The following is an 18,202-nucleotide window of genomic DNA, read 5'->3' as shown; positions in this document are numbered from 1 at the left end:
TCATTCAATATTTTTTTAATCCAGGTCTCTTTCCTGTGCAAATATAAATGTATATATAATTAATAGTTAAGGCTTTTAAAATATATGCATTTTGAGAATACATTGCTAGTTACAATTTGTTGATGGTGTGAGCTTGGATCACATCTTCCTTTAATAGTCCTTTTAAATTCATTTTAGAAAGTTAAAATGGCTAAATGATCCATAATAAAAACCAGAAGAGACCCATATAAATCCAAAATACATACTTGAAAATGCAGCACCTTTTGTATGAACTACATTAGGGCCCAGTTATGTAGCATATGGATTATAAACTTCAAAGTTGCTGAAGCAAAATGGGGCATTTTTTTTTTCTGAGAAGAAAGAGGAAGCAGAAGAAGAGGAGAAGTTGGAACAGCAGAGAAAGAGAGAAGGAAGGAAGGTGGGGGGAGGGAGGGAGAGAGGGAGGAGGAAAGGAAGGAGAAAGAGAAGAGAGAAGGAAACCTTCACATGTGGCTTCTCTGTATCAGAAGAATGACTCACCTTTGGGTAATTTACAATGTGTATTTAAGAGAAGGATAGGCCCTTAAGGTTATAATTCATAATCATAGAGCCCAAATATAGAAACATCTTATACAATGGTAATGGAATTCTATTTACTGGATAAAAAAAGTAAAAAGGGAGGTCCTGTCCTGGGCACACTTCCGCCTAGATGAGAGCTTTGCCACTGGATATGATTCCAAAGGAGAGTGAGGCTTCCTCTTGGAGTGGAGAGGCAGTTTGCAAAGATATGGCCTAAAGGTCTGGTCTTCTAAAAGTTCTAGTTGGCAGCATTGGTTGACTAAGGACCCCCACCTCCAACCTGAAAGGCTCTCCCCCGAACATAACTCTCCCCCTCAACCCAGAACAGGCTGCCCCTGTTCCTGACTCAGAAATGAGGGGAGAGGCTGTCTTCAAACCCCTCTGGTGAATTAGAAGATGTTTCTTTCCCTCATCGAGATGTTCTCGGGGTTTCACGGGGGCTGGACGGCAGGGAGTCTGGGTTTGCTTCAAAGGCTCGAAGTGACCTCAAATGGGGTGACTTGGCTTCATCCCTTATGCTTATCACAGCATGACCAAAGGCCAGGATTTCTAGAATCCCAAAGAGCACGCTAGGAGAAATGAGATTCAGAAATGTGCCCCAAACCGTCTCGTGTAAGGTTGAATTTGAGATCCCACGTTGCACTTCTAGCTTCTGTTACATCTCCCTTATCAGAAGGTGGTGGCGTGGGGCATGCGAGGGGGTGGGTGACTAAATAATCTTCCATTTACAAGAAAATAAGGTTCAAAAGTCTAAAAGTTCCCCATGGATTAAAAACAAATAAGGGTTCTGTGCCCACACTTTCGTATTCGTGGACTGGGGACACCTCACACTGCACCAAACCCTGCCCCATGCAAGTGTTCCATGGGGATATCACAATAACCTGCCACTTAACTGGGGCTGACAGGATGAGCCCCCCTTCCTAAATGAGGAAACTGAGGCTCTCTCCCAGGGCCACATGGCCTACAAAGGGTAAGGAGAACGGGAATGCAACCTCACCGAGTCCTGGGCCGTTTATCTGCGGTCACTGTGCATCACACCAACGGCTGACTCTGGGAAGGAGGACACGCATGGACCTCTGCCTCTCACTCTTGTTTGGTCTCTGTTTTCTCAGCCTCCCCAGGAGCACCCCCGTCAGACCGAGGGTCACTCCCACAGATCTTCACCTGGCTTTCCAGGTGACTGAGACGCTGCTTCACTTTCATCTGGGTGGCGTTATACTCAGCCAGGAGCCGTGCAAACCTGGTCTGCAGGGTGTCCAGGGAGGATTCCAGGTGCTCCACCTTCTCCTCGATATCCTTGGGGTCTGCTCCGGCCTTGGCCAGGTCCTCATCAATCAGGTTGTCCTTCAACAGGATCTGCCGTCCCTTCTCCTCCAGGGCCTTCTTGGCTTCCGGGTATTCGGTGAGAGCCTCCATCAGATCATCCTTGGAAAGGCAGAACAGGTCTGAGTAGCCGATGCTCCTGATGTTGGCTGTCCTGCGGTTCCCTGACTTGCTCCCCTTGATGTTTAAGATGCTGATCTCCCCAAAGTAACCTCCATCACTCAGGACCACGAACTGGGTGATCCCATCATCAGCCACCACAGCCAGCTTGCCCTCTTTGATGATGTACATCTCCCTCCCGATGTCCCCCTTCTTGCAGATGTAATCGCCTGGGCTGAACACTGCAGGCCGCAGCTTGAGCACAAGCTCTACCAGCAACCCTGCCTCACAGTCTTGGAAGATGCAGACCTTCTTCAGAGTGTCCAGGTGCACATTGATGGCGATCTCGGCCTTCAGTTTGTCTGGGAGACTCTTGAGCACCTCCTTCTCATCCACCGTCTTCTTGTTGGCCCACAGGTAGTCAAACCACCGGATCACCCGTGTCTCCAAGTCCTTGGTCACCTTGCGGAATTGCATGTACTGCTTAATAGAGTCAATCTTGGCCTGGAACTCGGCCCGTGAAGCATTCATGTTCGAGATCATGGAGCCCACATTGCCAACAATGGTGGCAAAAATCAGGACGCCCACTAGGAAGTCTATGACCACAAACAGATACTCCTCATCTTTCACAGGGGGTGGGGTCTCCCCGATGGTGGTCAGGGTCAAGGTGGACCAATAGAAACTGTAAATGTATTTCCTGGAAAGGCGTCCATACTCTGGGTTTGAGATGTTTGGATAGACCCAGGAATCTGTCCCAAAACCAATGAACTTGGAAATGGCAAAGTAGATGCAGGCATTCCAGTGGATGATAATGAGGATGTACAAGACCAAGTTCCCGATCCTGAACAAATTGGGGTAGTTGGTCCTTGTCTCTGTGCGGTCGAAGAACTCAAAGAGCCGGGCAAACTTCAATAGGCGGTTGAACCTCAGTTCTGGGTAGTTTATACCGAACTTAAAATAAGCCAGGTCTGTGGGGACCAGGGACAACATGTCCAGCTTGAAATGCACGGTCTTTGTGTAATTCTTCCAAAGCCTCTGGGCATCCCTGACCATCAAGCCTTGCTCAAGGAAGCCTAAAGAAAAAGACAGAGGTCACTTGGGCATTAAAGATGCTGTTTTTTTTGACCGTGGCCCACAGGAAAATATTTTACACTGTAACTAAAGAAGACGTAGTTATACATACATGACAGAAACAATTTCAAAAACCACATTTACCTCTTACTACGAAAATGCACTCTGATATTTTCTCATCTATGATATTCCGACCTATTTTATTCAGTTAGAAATGTGTATTAGTTGGCTAAATTTGAATGTGGACTGCTGTTAGATGATAGCAAGGAATGATTATTAAATTTTAAAAGATAAATGGATGTGTTAAATATATATATTTAAGTTTATTTATGTAATCTCTACACCCAATGTGGGGCTTGAACCCACCATGACCCCAAGATCAAGAGCCTCATGCTCTTCTGACTGAGCCAGCCAGGAGCCCCTGGACATTATATTTTTAAAATGCGTCCTTTAAAGTTAGAGATACATGTTAAAGTGGTTACTGTCTGAGATTGGCTTTAAAATACTCCCGCCAAGAAAAGGGTATGGGGGGAAGAGATGAAACAGCAAAATGTTGGTAACTGCTGAAGCTGGGTGAAGGTACATGGGGGTTCATAATACTACTGTCTCTGATTTTGTATTTGTTTGAAAATATTAATGATAAAAACTGTAGAAGCACATGGCCTATCAAACTGATTTCACCAGCCACCAATGGACCATGACCTGCTTTTTAAAAACATTGCCTATGGAAGCAGTAGCTCTCCTTTCTGGCTGCACATTACTGTCACCCCAAGGGCTCTGAAAACATATGCAGCATCAGACTGGTCTGGAGCTGAGCTGGACATCGGAGAGCCATGAGGTGTTATTACTGGTAAAATCAGTCAAGTAGGCTGAGATTTGCATTCTTCTTCTTCTTTTTTTTTCCCCCAAACATTTTCAAACATGCACAAAAGTAAAGAGTCTTTTAGAGTTTGGTAAGCATCAGACTCATACTGAGGGTTCTGTGAAACCCAGAGTCTGGGCCATCCCCACCGCTGGTTCCAGAGGTCTGGGGTCTACTTCTAACAAGTCTAGATGCTGCTGCTGCTGATCCAGGGTCATACTTTGAGGGCTAGATGGAGGCAGGACTACCCCTTTGTGAAAAGCAAGCATCAAGTTTGTGATCACGTGGTAGGGACACCCTGCCTCCCAGGCCCTAATTTTCTGTTTCGTTCTTTGGTTACCATTGTGTTTATTGAGCCCCTAGATCACTCCACAGCACTCCTGGCACCTTGGGACTCCTCCCTACTTCCTTAATAATGTCCTCTCTTGATTCTGGAGATTTTTTTCCCTTTCAAGTATGACCCATGGCCACTTGGTTTCTGTGCCTATCTGCCTTCCCCCCCCGAGGCTTCCTGCTGAATCTTAGATTGCCAGCGATAGTACCAAAGCACGGAAAGGGGGGGGATCCCTGTCTGAGTGGGGGTGACTTGTCCCACTGAAGCTTGGTTGAAACAGGAATAGCTGGCTCGATGACTCGGGGCACCCGTGGAGCTCTCGTGTCAAGGTGGGCTTATGTGACCACGAAGTGGCAGACCACCAGGACTGTCACTCATGCAAGCCTCAAGCTGCATATTTGAGGTCTTCTTCTTTTTAAAAGATTTATTTATTTATTTAAGAGAGCGTGCACATGAGCAGGGCGAGCAACAGAGGGAGAGGGAGACAAGCCGACTCCCTGCTGAGTGGGGAGCAAGACAGAGCTTGATCCCAGGGCCCTGAGATCATGACCTGAGCCGAAATCAAGAGTCGGATGCTTAGCTGACTAAGCCACCCAGGCACCCCAGAGGTCTTCTAACTTATGATGCTGGGCACTGCGGAGATTCAGGGAGTGCCAGTGGGGTACTTTGGACCAGTCACTCAGCATCTCTGGGCCTCAGTTTCTAAATCAGCAAGATGGAGGTAATCATGCCTGCACTTCCTGTCTCATGCAGCAGTTCTCATGAGAAACCGAGAGGTGCTTGAAATGCTTTGTACACCATGAAGCCATAAGGGAGGCTTGCTGCTGTGATGGGGTGGTGTTTATATTGGCAACTATGGCAAGGCTTTCAGCTCCAAAATCTTGAAAGTGACAAGCCGGGCCCCTGCCAGCTGATGTGATGTCTTCGTGCATATTAGAAAAAGGTGCCCCAAGGATATACAGCTTGGACCCTCAGACATGGGGGCCTCTTAGCCCCCACCCACAACCAGAGGCGATCTGAGGGAAGTCATCCTCCTCTCGGGCCCTGTTTCTGATTTTATTCCTGCATACATCTAAAACCACGGAGTGACATGTCTTGGATCCTCCGACGGTCCAGAAAAAGGAACTCCAAGATTGATGGAGCTCTCCCTCCTGTTTCCTGCCATATTGAATCGTCACTGCAGGAGGGGTCCTTTGAGAGACGACAGTTTGGCCTTATTTCATAGGTGATACAAATGAGGCCCAGAGAGACAACTCGACTTGCTCAAGGTCCCACAGCTCGTTGGGACAGCAGAGACCAGAACCCAGGTACCCTGACCTCTGCTAAAGGGCCACTGTAGAGGGGGCTCTCGTGGTCAGGGGGAGGTGAGGCCCGCCATTCTGGAACTCCTGAACCTGCCCTGTGGTCCCCGTGGTCCTCCTCCTGATGCATGAGGGGGCCCTGTGGCCTGGCCCAGAGAAGTCCCTGGGCCTGGACCCACTCACCTGTCCGGGCTCGCACCAGCACATCCAAGCCATAGAGGACATCTGCCGAGTAGTCCAGGACCAGCCACAGCATCACGTGCTCGGACTGTAGCTCATCGAAACAGGCCCTAAGCAAGCGAGGGAAGGAGTGCACGTGTCGGGCGGCTGGTCCGAAGCAGTCACTGGCTCCAGGCTGAACACAGTGGTGTTCATCTTGGAATCAGCCCTGCCTGCCAGGGTTTATGCCCCAGCGTTATCTCCCCAGGCTCTGAGGCGGACACCAGCTCTGAGAAGCTTTTCTGCCCCAAACAGTGAGCCCCGTGGCCTCTCAACAGTAAGGTCCGGGATGCCAGGAGGGACAGTTCTTCTAGGCCTCACTGGTGGAGTCATGTGCAGAGACGGAGCACTTGACCCTTCTGGGGCTAAAGGCCAACAAAACTAGAGGAATTTCTCAGAAATTGACAACGGAACAAGCCAGTAAATATTTTCTGCTTTCTAGATCCTTATGCTCACTATTTCTCATACAGACAATATCCCCTAAACACCCCTCTTCACCTCAAAAGAGCAGCAGCTGGGGCCTGCAGCTCCTCAGCAACCGGAACCCCCTGATGCCTCCTCAGAATGGCAGCCTCCCTGCAGCCCCAGCGCCCCCCACTCACACAGGAGCGGCTTGCCCGCTTATCCCCATCCTGCAGGTGGGCTAGCAGCGACCCCAAGTTCTCGCCCTTCTCACGCCCACACTTCCCCTCAGAAGAGCAGGAGATACCCCCACCTTGCTCAGATAATCCCCAAAGCCCCCACTTACACTCAGATAGTAGCATGTCTCCTCCCCATCCCCAAGAAGCAGCAGCTGTCTCTCTTGCAGCCTTGCTCAGGATGGTCGCAGAGTCCCCTTGCCTTCCCCGCACCTCCTCAATCCACCCTCAGGAGAGCAGTAGCTCAGCCCGCGTCCTTGTCTTGTAGGCCTGCTGGGAAGGGCCCTGCACCCCGTCAAACCCCGTCACTTACTCTCAGGGAGTAGCAGCTCCCCCCTATCCTTCCCTGAAGCTTGCTTGGAAAAGCCCCACAGCCTCCTCCGTACTTCCAGAAGAGCAGCACCTCTTGCCCCCCTGTCCTCCAACTGCTTGCTCAGGAGCTTCCCCGTTTAACCCCTGCCCCCTCAGAAGGGTAGCCTCTCCCTTCCCCTCCAGAGTGCCCAAAGCCTCAGCTGCCATGGGAAGGCCCATACTCACCCCTGCAGGCCTGTGTCATGAGCTGGCGCAGGAAGGCTGCAAAGCCCAGCATTCAGGAAACACAGCCTCTTCTCCCTGCACCCTTGCCCGGCACCTCACTCAGGCCGCAGACTCCCACCAACGCCATCAGAGGAGAGACAAGGTATCCCTACCTCTCTCTCCTACAGACTTTCTCAGAAATGCCCCACAGCCCCCGCTTGTCCACGGACAACAGCAGCCGGCCCTGCCTCCCTGGCCTGCAGCTTGCCCAGGGATGCTCAAAGGTCCTGTTTGCCCTCAGGAGAACATAGCCCCTTGGCACCCCCCCATCCTGTACACTTGCTCAGGGAAGCCCAGACCCCCAGCCTACCTTCAGAGGAGCAGCATCCTGCCCCTGTATTGCCATGCAGCAGATTTCCTAGGAGACCCTAAACCCTCCCTCGCCTGATCTCTTATTAGAGGAGTTAGCAGCTCACCCTGCACCTGCCTCCTACAGCTTGCTTAGGAAAGTTCCAGAGCCTCCAGCTCTCCCCGGAAGAGCAACAGCTTGCCTTGCATCCCAAAAGTACATTTGCGGGGGAACTTCCCAAAGCCCACATCTACCCTCGCCCTGCATCCCTGTCCTGCAGGCCTTCTCAGGAGCACCCCAAAGGCCCCGGCTGCCCTCACAAGGGCAGCAGCTTGCCCCCCAGCACTGCAGCTTGCTTGGGGAGACCCACAGCCCACAGCTTACAGTCAGAGAACTGTGCCCTTCCCTTGTGTCCTTGTCCTGTTGCTGCTCAGGAATGCCCAACCCCCACCCACTTCCCCTCGGAAGAGTAGCTACTCGCCCCTGCATCTTCCTCCTACAGCTGGATTAAGAATGTTCGACAGGACCCTCGCTGTCCATAACAAGCACAGGTCCTCACCAGTGCTTCAGAGAACTCTGATGGTACGCTTTTAGATCCTCCTTATTGATGGAGAAGCGGGTACACTCAGTTGGATGGTGGCCATGTGGCGCCCAGAAATCCAGTCCCCTGAGTGGGACCCAGAGCTCTGTCTTGAGGCCTGACTGCCCTCACCCTTCCTGGACCCTCCACCCTTACCCGCTCCTTGTGTGGATACCCTGCCCCCGCCCCTACCTGCACACCAGAAGACACCAGTTATAGAAGACAGGCAGGGCAATGATAGTCAACCAGCGGTAGTACATGTTGCCGGAGGGGTCCACCACCACGCTGTCCTTGTTTCTGGAAACATCGACACACAAACAATGCAGCGTGTTGAAAGATCACAACATTGGACAGTCTTCGAGATTCAGTTTAGCTTAGAGACCCTATGGCAACTGCAGGCTAAACTCAAGAGACACGTTCTGTCAGTCTCGGGGAGTCACATGGGGTATCCCTACATGGGGGCACAGGCTGGGAGAGGGCAGACTCTGGAGGTCCTTCCTTCCTAGCTCAGCTCCTCAGGGAGCCACAGCTGACAATAAAATCATGGTGATGACATTCCCATGTGCCCATGGTATCACCCATGTCCTTCAGCATGCTGGGAATCAAATGCAGCATGGTAATGTTGGAACCATCTGGGGGAGCTCTGTGAAAACGCTGATTCCCAGGGCCCACCCAGAACCCTCCAGGGCTGGGGCTGGAGATGTGCATTTACACACTGCCCAGTGGTTCTGAAGCAGTGCATTCGGGAGCTAATCGCATTTGGGCAGATGATCTGAAGACTCATGTCCAGGCACTTGGATCCTGTCTCCCCATCAAAAACCAACTAGCCTGGGAAACATCTAGGTTATGTGGGCCGACACTGAAGGAAGCAACAGCTTAGGGTGCTTTCTGTTTTTATTTTCAGGATTTTCTGAGGATTAGAGTTTAGAGGTGGTGCTGGAGATTCTTCTTTTTCTTTGGGGCCATGTGTCTTCTCTCCCACCCCATAAGCCCCACAAGCTGGCCCAGGCCTGCAGAGCTGCGCCCATGCCCCGGAGGAGACCCCAGGATGTCTTTCTGCCTTTGCCTGGACTCAGCGGGTGCAAGATCAACAGCTCACTGACAGGGCTTTGGAATGTTCCCAACGTACATCACTGCTGGGTTTGGAGTGAAGTTTGAGAATATAGTATTTCCTAGTGCCCAGGAGTAGGCCTCAGCTTACCCCGACCGTACAGACCAACAGAATGTGGGGTGGGGGGTGCACAGGAGCAGGCTCACAGGGACAGCCCCTAGTTGCTCACCCAAGGCTGCAGACAGCCCTCTGAACCTATAAGCCCCCTCTGGGTGCTCAGAGCTGGGGCAGGACTCTCCCTGCAGAGTGGGCCCCTCACACCGTCTCAGGAAGCCTGATCCCCACCTGGGACCAACTCTGCTCCCACACCACTAAGCAGCCCCTCTCCAGGGCCGACGCCAAGGCCTGACGGCGCGGTTCTCCGACTCCCAGGACCCAGGGATGGGCCAGGCCTGCTGTGATCTCTGCACCCCCTCGTTGGAGGCAGTTCTTCTCAGTACTTACTCCTCTTGTTTTGAGCAGTTTTTCTCTTTCTCTTCCTTTTTCTCCTTCTCCTCCTTTTTCGCCTTGTCACTGGATGATACAGGGGGACATTTAGCAATTTCCATAGGCCAAGGACACTACTCCTACCACAGTGGAGAGGGTGGGCAACAGTCACAAGGAGGAGAGGGCGCGGTGTAGGAAATGGTTAGATCTAGAACCCTGGGATGAAATGAGGTTACTGATTTTATTGCTTGGTGGTTTGAGGTAAACCACCCCCCTTAAAGCATACACCATATACGTTAAAGTATCCATAGTGGTCCAGTTTAATGTTCTACAATTTCTGACCGACTTTCATGAGCCCCTGGGAAGTCACAAAGAGCTTGAGACCAGAGACATTTTGAGGTAAAGGGAAATGAACCCACATCCACACATTGGGGGCAGAAAAGTCACCTGGAGTCACATGTTCTGAAGGGAAGGGCATGGCTTGTTGGCTGTTCTCAAAACCCACCTGTGTATCAAATGAAAGCCTGGCCCTCAATGAGGAAGCCAGGGAAGGAGAAGGGAAGCAAAATACACACAGGCAGGAACAGGTCTGCCATCAAATGGCAAATCTTAGAGTCGTCTGAGGCAAATGCCGCCATGTTCAGAGACTTATCTAGACGTTGCTGGACGGTGAGGCTGGGGGGCTGAATAGTCCCCTTCCATCTACATCTGCAGGGAGGTCCTGTGAGTGCAGGTGTCTCCTCAACACATGGCTTGACTCTGCTTCCTCTTTATGGCACATCTTTATGCGTTAGCACTATTACAAAGCTTGTCTGTTAATAGTTACACGAGGTCTGCAAGGCAGGCTTTATTGCTCATGGAAGGGTTGAGGAAACCAAGTGGAAAGGTAATGGACCCTGCCTGCCTCCGGGGAACCCACCAGAATCATCCACAGGCTCCTCTGATCCCCCTATTCCGTGTCCTGGAGGAAGGCCCCGGTTGAGAATAAGCACCTGTTAATTAAACACTCATTGAAAAAGACCAATATATTTTACACAGCACTTCCTAAGGAAGTAATCAAGGATGGGTGCAAATATGCATACGGAAAAGTAACAACCACCATTATTTCTAACAGTCAAAAGCATAAGCAATCTAATCCTGCAACAGGAGGAGATTTGTCAACACTGGAATTCTATGAGGCCCCTCAAAATGACGTTGCGGAGGAGTATTTGATGACACAGGAAAACATTTCTAATATTTTGCCAAGTGAAAAGCAGACTGCAATAAAAGCTCAGAATAATAGCTGCACGAACTTTCTATTGCTGCCAGAACAAACCGTCACCAATTATGGCTTAAAACAACCCAAGCCACAGATCTGTAGGTCAGAAGTCTGGTATGGGTCTCCCCGTAGTGGAACTGAGGTGTGGGCAGGGCTGTGATCCTTTCTGAGGATTCCAGGAGAGAAGCTGTTTCCTGCTCATTTGGATTGTTGGTGGAATTTAATTCCTTGCAAATAGAGGACCAAGATCCTCTTTTTCTTGCTGGCTGTAAGCCGAGGGCATTCCCAGCTTTTAGAGGCTGTTGCAACCTTGGTTCATGGCATCCTTCTTCTATGGTCAAAGCCAGCAACAGCAAGTGGAGTCCTTCTCCAGATACCATCTCTCTGGTTCTCAGCAGCTGGAAAGATTCTCCACTTTCAAGGATGCATGTGATTAGACCGGGCCCACCTTGATAATCCAGGATAATCTCCCCATCTCAGGGTCCTGAAATCTAATCACATCTGCAAAGTCCCTTTTGCTGTGTGACTAATGTAGTCATAGGAGGTGAGGATTAAGGCATGGACATTCGGGGGAGCCATTGTGCCACCTACCCCAGTCTGTCCCTTGGCCCTCAAACATTTACATCCATCCCATGGGCTAAACTCATTCACCCTCATTCCAAGACCCCCCAAAGTTTCATCCCATTAAAGCATCAATTCAGAGTCCAAAAGTCTCATCAGCTCAAAAGTCCCAAATCTTATCATCTAAACCAGGTATGGGTGAGACTCTGGGTGTGAGTCGCTCTACTTGTGAACCTGTGAAACTAAAACAAATCATCTGCTCCAAGGGTACCATGGGAGGGCAGGTATAGGATATCAGTTATAGATATTCTGGTTCACAAAGGGAGAAGAACAAAGGACAAGAGCGTGACTGGTCCCAAGCGATTTTGAAATCCAGCAGGGCAACAGTCATTCTGTCTCAAGGCCTGAGATAATCCTCTGTGGTTTTCATGCTTCCATCCTCTGGGCTCAAGGCTCTGCCCTCTGAGCTATCCTTTCTTCCTCCTTAAAGGGAGCACCTGTCTGTTTGTAGCTGAATATTCTAATCAACATTTTTCCTGCATCTAGAATTTAGCAGTCCCACAGTCCCCCTCCATTTCATGCTGTTTCTGCCCCTTCAGGTCCAAGCTGGCCATGTTTCAGGTGGCAGAATATCTTCCAGAACATTCCAGGTCATGTGTATCAGAGGGATTCACTGTGCTAGACAAGTGGCTCATCCACAGATCTGTCTGAGAAATCCCTTCTCTATCTTTGGCTTTTGCCGGGATGGCAGAGGGAAGCTATGAGTCACACCTTTCATCTCTTTAGGGAGTCTTTTGTTGAACTCAGAACTTTGGATCTTTCTGAGGTATTAGCAAAAGGTTGTTCAGCCACACCCTCGACATTTTCTCAAAGCACGCTTTCCTGACAGTTTTTAAAATTTAGTATCTTTTCCATGTGAGTAGGCTGAGGATTTCCAAATTCGTGAAGTCCTGTTTCCTTCTTTTTTTTTAAAAGATTTTATTTATTTATTTGAGAGAGAGAGAATGAGAGATAGAGAGCACGAGAGGGAAGAGGGTCAGAGGGAGAAGCAGACTCCCCGCTGAGCAGGGAGCCCGATGCGGGACTCGATCCCGGGACTCCAGGATCATGACCTGAGCCGAAGGCAGTCGCTTAACCAACTGAGCCACCCAGGCGCCCTGTTTCCTTCTTGTTCACCGTTCTTCCCTCAACGTATCTCTCTCCTCTTGGGTTTTACCATAAGCAGCAAGAAGATACCAGGCTGGACCTTCAACACCTTTGGTTGGAAATACCCAGTAAATATTCAAGCTCATTGCCTACAAGTTCTGCTTTCCACCCTTCCTGCAGGACATAATTGCACTAAGCTTTCTGCCACCATGAGGCAATAATTCCCCTTTCTCCAGTTTCCAATAGCCTGCCCCTCAGTTTTTTGCGAGTCCTCACCAGCAGCATCCTTAAAGCCCCGGGTCCCTACTAATAGTCTGTTTACAGTCATTCCAGCAACAAGGTTGCTTCTGAGTCCTCATCAGCAGAGTCTTTAATGTCCATATTTCTACCACCAACCTATTCAACCAGTCTAGGTTTTTTTGTTTTGTTTTGTTTTGTTTTTGTTATGCTCCTCAGAATTCTTCTGGAGTCTTCTCCGAAGCCACTCCTGCACTGTTTGGTATTTGTTTCAGCAGTAGCCCCCTCCTGGTATCAAAAGCTTGCATTACTAGTTTTCTACCGCTGCCATAACAAATCACCAAGAACATAGAGGCGTAAAACAAGCCACGTGTGTTATCTTACAGTTCTGTAGATCAGAAGTCTGGTACCAGTCTGATGGGACAAAAATCAAGGGGCGGGCAAGCTGTGTTTCTTTCTGGAGGCCCTGGGGGAGAATCTGTTTCCTGCTCACTGGGGTTATTGGCAGTGTGTTCCATTCCTTGAAGCTGTAGGACCAAAGTCCCTGTGTTCTTGCTGCTGAAAATGGAGGGGGCTATTCCCAGCTTTGTGAGGCTGCTGTATGCCTTGCCTGGTGTCCCCCTTTCTCCTTCTTCAAAGCCAGCAGTTGCTGGTTGGGTCCTTCTCACACTGAAAATCCCTCTTGTTCCTCCTTCCATCTCATCTCACAGACCCACTCTTCTCCCCTTTCTGCTTTTAAGGACTCATGTGATTACATTGGGCTTGCTTGGTAATCCAGGATAATCTCCAAGGTCTTCAAATTTAATCACACTTACAAAGTTCCCTTTGCCATATAAGGTAATCTCTCCACACGTTCCAGAGATTAGGATGTAGCCATCTTTAGGGAGGCGGTACTGAAATTGTTCTGCTTACCTCGCTAGTCAGTATTTATTGGGCACTTACTATGGACCAGGTACTGTTCTAATCATTGTACATGTACTCACATATTTAGTCTTCACACAACCCTGCAAGTAAGACATTAACACAAACCCTATTTTACAAGTCAGGAAACATGCACAGAGAGGTCAGGTAACTTGCCCAAGGTCACAAAGCTCTTTGTGGCTGAATTGGGATACAAATGCACCTAACCAGCATATATGTATTGAAAGTACATATAGAGAGAGATGATATATATTGATCGCAATATATATCTATATATCATATATGTAATTATGTGTAATTATAATAATAAAAATAATTATTATATAGGATATATAATAATTATAATATAGTATATACCAGTATATACATTATATATTTTTATATAATATATTCATTCTTTCTATGTATCTATCTATCTATCTATCATCTATCTATCTATTCAGTATATATAGAAAAACTTGGAGGGCTATTTCCCAACATGTTAAGAGGGGTTATCTCCGATAATGGGATTCCACTACTAAAACGAAGTATATTTTTTAAGGGTATATGCTCATGGGTGCTTTTCTGTTTTCCAAGTTTTTGAAAGTGAGTGCATAAATAAATTGAATAAAAATAAAAAAGTATTAAACTTATTAAATGAGAAGAGCAAAGACAGTCACCCATCTTCCGGCCTCTTGACTCAACTATGCATTGTTGCTTGAAGGGTTTACCGCCACTGGTCTTAATGTCAAGGCACCAGCAGAGGGCGCTGCCCACAAGCTTATCAGGCAAGCTTAGACCGGCTGGGAGTTTAATTACACCAGGCCAGGATGTGTGGCTGGGGGTTACAGGCCTTGGCCTTTTCCCTAGTTATCAACCTGCTGTGGGCCTATGAAAGACGCAGCGCCATCCAACTGCATCTCTGAATCCACCCAGCACTGCCCTGAAAGACCTATACAGAGCCGCAAAACAACGCCAGTTTGGGCTGGGAGCGGTTTGCTCCGGGAGAGAGAAAAATGATTCAGGACCCATTAAGACGAAGTGAAAATGCCAGAAACGTGGTGGAAGAATGGGGAAGGATGTCCGTAAGAGTTATTTCTGTAACTCTGTGCCCAGATGGTCACATTTTGGGACAGTCCCCAATTTAGTCCCTTGATCCTTGGACTGCAGTGTGGATCCAGGATTCGAACCCCTCTGAAAAGATGTATAAGAGCCTGATGCAGCCAACACTATCCCCCTCCATCCTCGTCTACATCCCAGCCCCAGAACAGGGAAGGCTAGAGACCCGCAGGACCTCTGTCCATGCTTTCCAGTGCCCTGAGCCTTTCTCAGATTGCAGGACCCAACACCAGGGTTTCAAGGGTGTTTAATATCAAGCTTGGCTTTAGATCAAGCACATATCACAATAGCTGCTGTTTTGCAGATTAAATAATTTCATTTATCTTGACTGCTGGCATTTGAGTCTCGGGATTGGATATCGATATTTATGCAAACAAAATGCAACTAAGTTTCATGGAGGAAAATGGGAAAAACTTCTTTCCAAGGAACAAAGGGAAATAAGAAAAAGTCTTGGCACATTTCTCTTTCAAATGGAAGTCAGGAAATTCAGATTTCTTGCTGATTATTGATGGTTTTTTCCCTAAGCTCCAACTGAGACTTCCTCCCGTGCCTACCCCCATGGTACTCCATAAAGAAGGCTGGAGAATGGTGCGCGTGCGCACACACACACACACACACACACACACACACACACACACGCTAACACACGTGTAAGATCACACACATGCACACACCCTCCCTGGACGCTTGAGTGGCACTTGCCAGAATCATACCTCAAACTGATCTGCCAGCTCAACATCTGGTGATAAAAAGTAATTACAGCAGGTCACCATTTCAAGAGGCTAGTCTCTGGAAATATTTAATTTTCCTCTTCCCACTGTCCTGATCACACGCTCCAAATTGGCCTGGATTGGCCTTAGGGTAGGGCATTTCACTGGGACCCCCTGGAGCTTGAGGTTGTAGAAAGGAAAATGCATTCTCATCATGAAGGAGAATATGCACAGCTCTGTAAAGGAACTCAGAGTTTGCACCCTCAAATACGTAGCGATAGAAGATGTCAAGACTTAAGACATTTATGCAATTCAACCCCTTTGCATTATAGATGAGAAAAATGAGGGGAAGAGAGAACATGGCTTGCTCCAAGAAGTCATACGGACCAGGTCCCTTCCCCATTTGTCCACAGGGATGGTATTTGGATGAAAGGAACGGGATTCTAGTCTAGCGGTGTCCCGGGAAGCAGACGTGTTTGAGCAGGGAGGTGGAGCCGGGGCATCTACGGGAAGGAAGGTGGCCGGTGGGACCAGGGAAAGCAAGGGGACTCTGCTGGGGAGCAGAGGTACTCACTCCTCTGAGTTGTTGCAGGTGTTGGTGTTGTTTCTGGCCAGGGGCCAGCCACTGCAGGGAAGTAAACAGAATGCAGCATGGGAATCGGAGCTCAGTTCCAACTGCTGGGGATCATTCGCCCTAGGTGGTTATCCCGGTACCCTACCCCTGTGCCCTGGGCCTTTCCACACAGCTTGAAGCATCCAGAACAAACACTTTTTTGTGACTGGTTAGCTGTAGTAAAGCCTTGTGGGAAGAGAGGATGAACTTTTGGCTAACCTGAGTCTTCTGAATAAACTAGAGTTGCTATGTGAATCCCAGCCAATCCTGGCCTCGCGTTCCACTCAATTTCATTCAGTTTAACCATGTGCCGGGCAGTGTGCCAGGAGCTACGAGGAGCACAGACATGAAGCCGAGTTGCACCTGCCATCTGGGGTGCACTCAGATGAAGCGGCTGAGCACCTTCAGCAGCCGCAGCAACCTGCTCCCCTCATCTGCGCGGGCAGGGCTCTCAGAAGGCGCCCTCCCCCCACCTTGAAAACGCAATCACAGCAGCTGCATCTGACTTGATTTGCAGGGCGAAAAGTAGACCCCACGTGGACAGAACTGTCCCAGTTTTGAGTCTATCTTGCCCTGGGCCCTTGTCCCCACATTAATCTTAACACTTCCAAGCCCACCACCCTGGTCTCTGTAAGAACTGGGTAGAGAGTGGAGGCTGGTTGCGCACCCAACTGCACGTTTATTTAAAGCTGAATCGCTGGCACCTGGGTGGCTCAGTCGTTAAGCGTCTGCCTTCAGCTCAGGTCATGATCCCAGGGTCCTCGGATCGAGCCCCGCATCAGGCTCCCTGCTCGGCGGGAGGCCTGCTTCTCCCTCTCTCACTCCCACTGCTTGTGTTCCTGCTCTCGCTGTCTCTCTTCTATGAAATAAATAAACAACATCTTTAAAAAAAAATAAAGCTGAATTGAGCAGTCCTCCTTCTTGGTGTTCTCTAGGAAAAGGCATTACCTCCTAGGGCTCGGTTGCTAATACATGTGTTGTTGACACAGCTAGTTTAAGAAAGTCAGCGTGGCCTCAAGCTGCCTGTCTATCGTCACTGCAGACCATTCACAGAGGACAGCCAGGACCAAAGCCGCTGGCTGGTGATACTCCTGCCTGGCTCTCAGGGAGCCTCTTCTCTTCTATGATGTTAAACATCGAGCCAAATGCCATTCCGGTACTTCTGCTCACCCCTGCTCAAGTCTCCCTCCTTCTCACCATCCAGGATGTGGCTCTAACTGTCTTGGGAGAGGTTCTGATCATCAGAAAGTGCCCCGAGGAATTTCCCAACCCCTGTGAAATTGAGAAAGAAAGTGTAGCTCCCTGCGATATAATGGCCTGTGTTTACCACATCTCTGTGTCTGGGGTCTCTGAAGGCCAAACCAACAGAATGACCAAGACCTGTCTTTGCATACATTCTGCTTTGCCAATGGGATTCGCCTGGAAAATCCCAAGTCTTCCTCCCTCAGGAAGCCTCCCTGATTGATCAGCCACCATCCTGCACCATCGCATACACCTACCCACTCTGAACCCTCAGGTGAGTGACCAGGCGTCTGAGGTAGAGTTGGGACCTGACCCTGATGAGGTCCTAGCTCAACCCTCTGCTCATCTGGTCACACTGGGAAATGGACAAAGAAGCCAATGTTCATCTTCATTAGGCTAAGTTTGTAGAGAAGATAATTTGATCATGTTAGCAAAGAAGTCTTTGCTTGCCCACCAGGAACTGAAGCAATCTGGCTGGCTCGGTAGCAAACCTCTCTCCCCTCCTCCTCCTCTGTCTTCTCTTCTTCCTTATCTGCCATCCCTCCTTCCTTTCTGGCTCAGCAGCCAACAGCACACAGGCCTTATAGTCACGGAGCCCCCTCTCGGTCTAGGATGCCTGGCCCTGGGAACCTGGGATGGCCCTGCACACGTCCCCACCAGCACCCAGGCCCTCCGCGGTCCCTTCCCAAGCCCAGAAAGCCTGAGGTTTTGTGGTCCAAGCCCAGGTGAAAACGTGAGCCCGAAAATGCCAGGCCTTTGCATCTCAGCCAGCAATTCCCATGCCTTTCCCAGCAGGGAGACTAAATGTTCCTCTCCTAGAGTGGTTGCTAGCAAGAAATTTCCTTGAACTCTCATATTTTATCTTAAATATGCTTGTATATTTTGCAATCTACTGCATAATCTACAATAAGCCTACAACACAAACATACAAACATGGAAGCAAAATGGAAGCACCCGGAAGATCCATCCTGCTTCCTCTGAGGCTGCATGACCTTCCCTCCCCAGGGGCCCTTGGATGCCTGTTTGAGC

The 18,202-nt window shown here is 49.3% G+C and overlaps 1 protein-coding gene across 1 annotated transcript in view; it reads right to left on the bottom strand.

Annotated features, from left to right (window-relative positions):
• The window catches only part of CNGA3 (cyclic nucleotide gated channel subunit alpha 3), a 47,305-nt gene continuing 29,103 nt past the window's right edge, over nt 1-18,202 (bottom strand). Inside the window, exons 6-8 of the mRNA XM_027620450.1 lie at nt 8,043-8,147; nt 5,732-5,838; nt 1-3,053 (exon numbers count right to left, since the gene is read on the bottom strand). Of these exons, the coding sequence (XP_027476251.1) occupies nt 1,642-3,053; nt 5,732-5,838; nt 8,043-8,147 (1,624 nt within the window). The 3' untranslated portion in view covers nt 1-1,641. The remainder of the gene's footprint in view (nt 3,054-5,731; nt 5,839-8,042; nt 8,148-18,202) is intronic.

Source organism: Zalophus californianus, chromosome 8 (assembly GCF_009762305.2).
Source record: "Zalophus californianus isolate mZalCal1 chromosome 8, mZalCal1.pri.v2, whole genome shotgun sequence".
Taxonomy (NCBI): Eukaryota; Metazoa; Chordata; class Mammalia; order Carnivora; family Otariidae; genus Zalophus; species Zalophus californianus.
The sequence above is the reverse complement of the archived record's forward strand: the minus strand, read 5'-3'. Positions and strand labels throughout refer to the sequence as shown.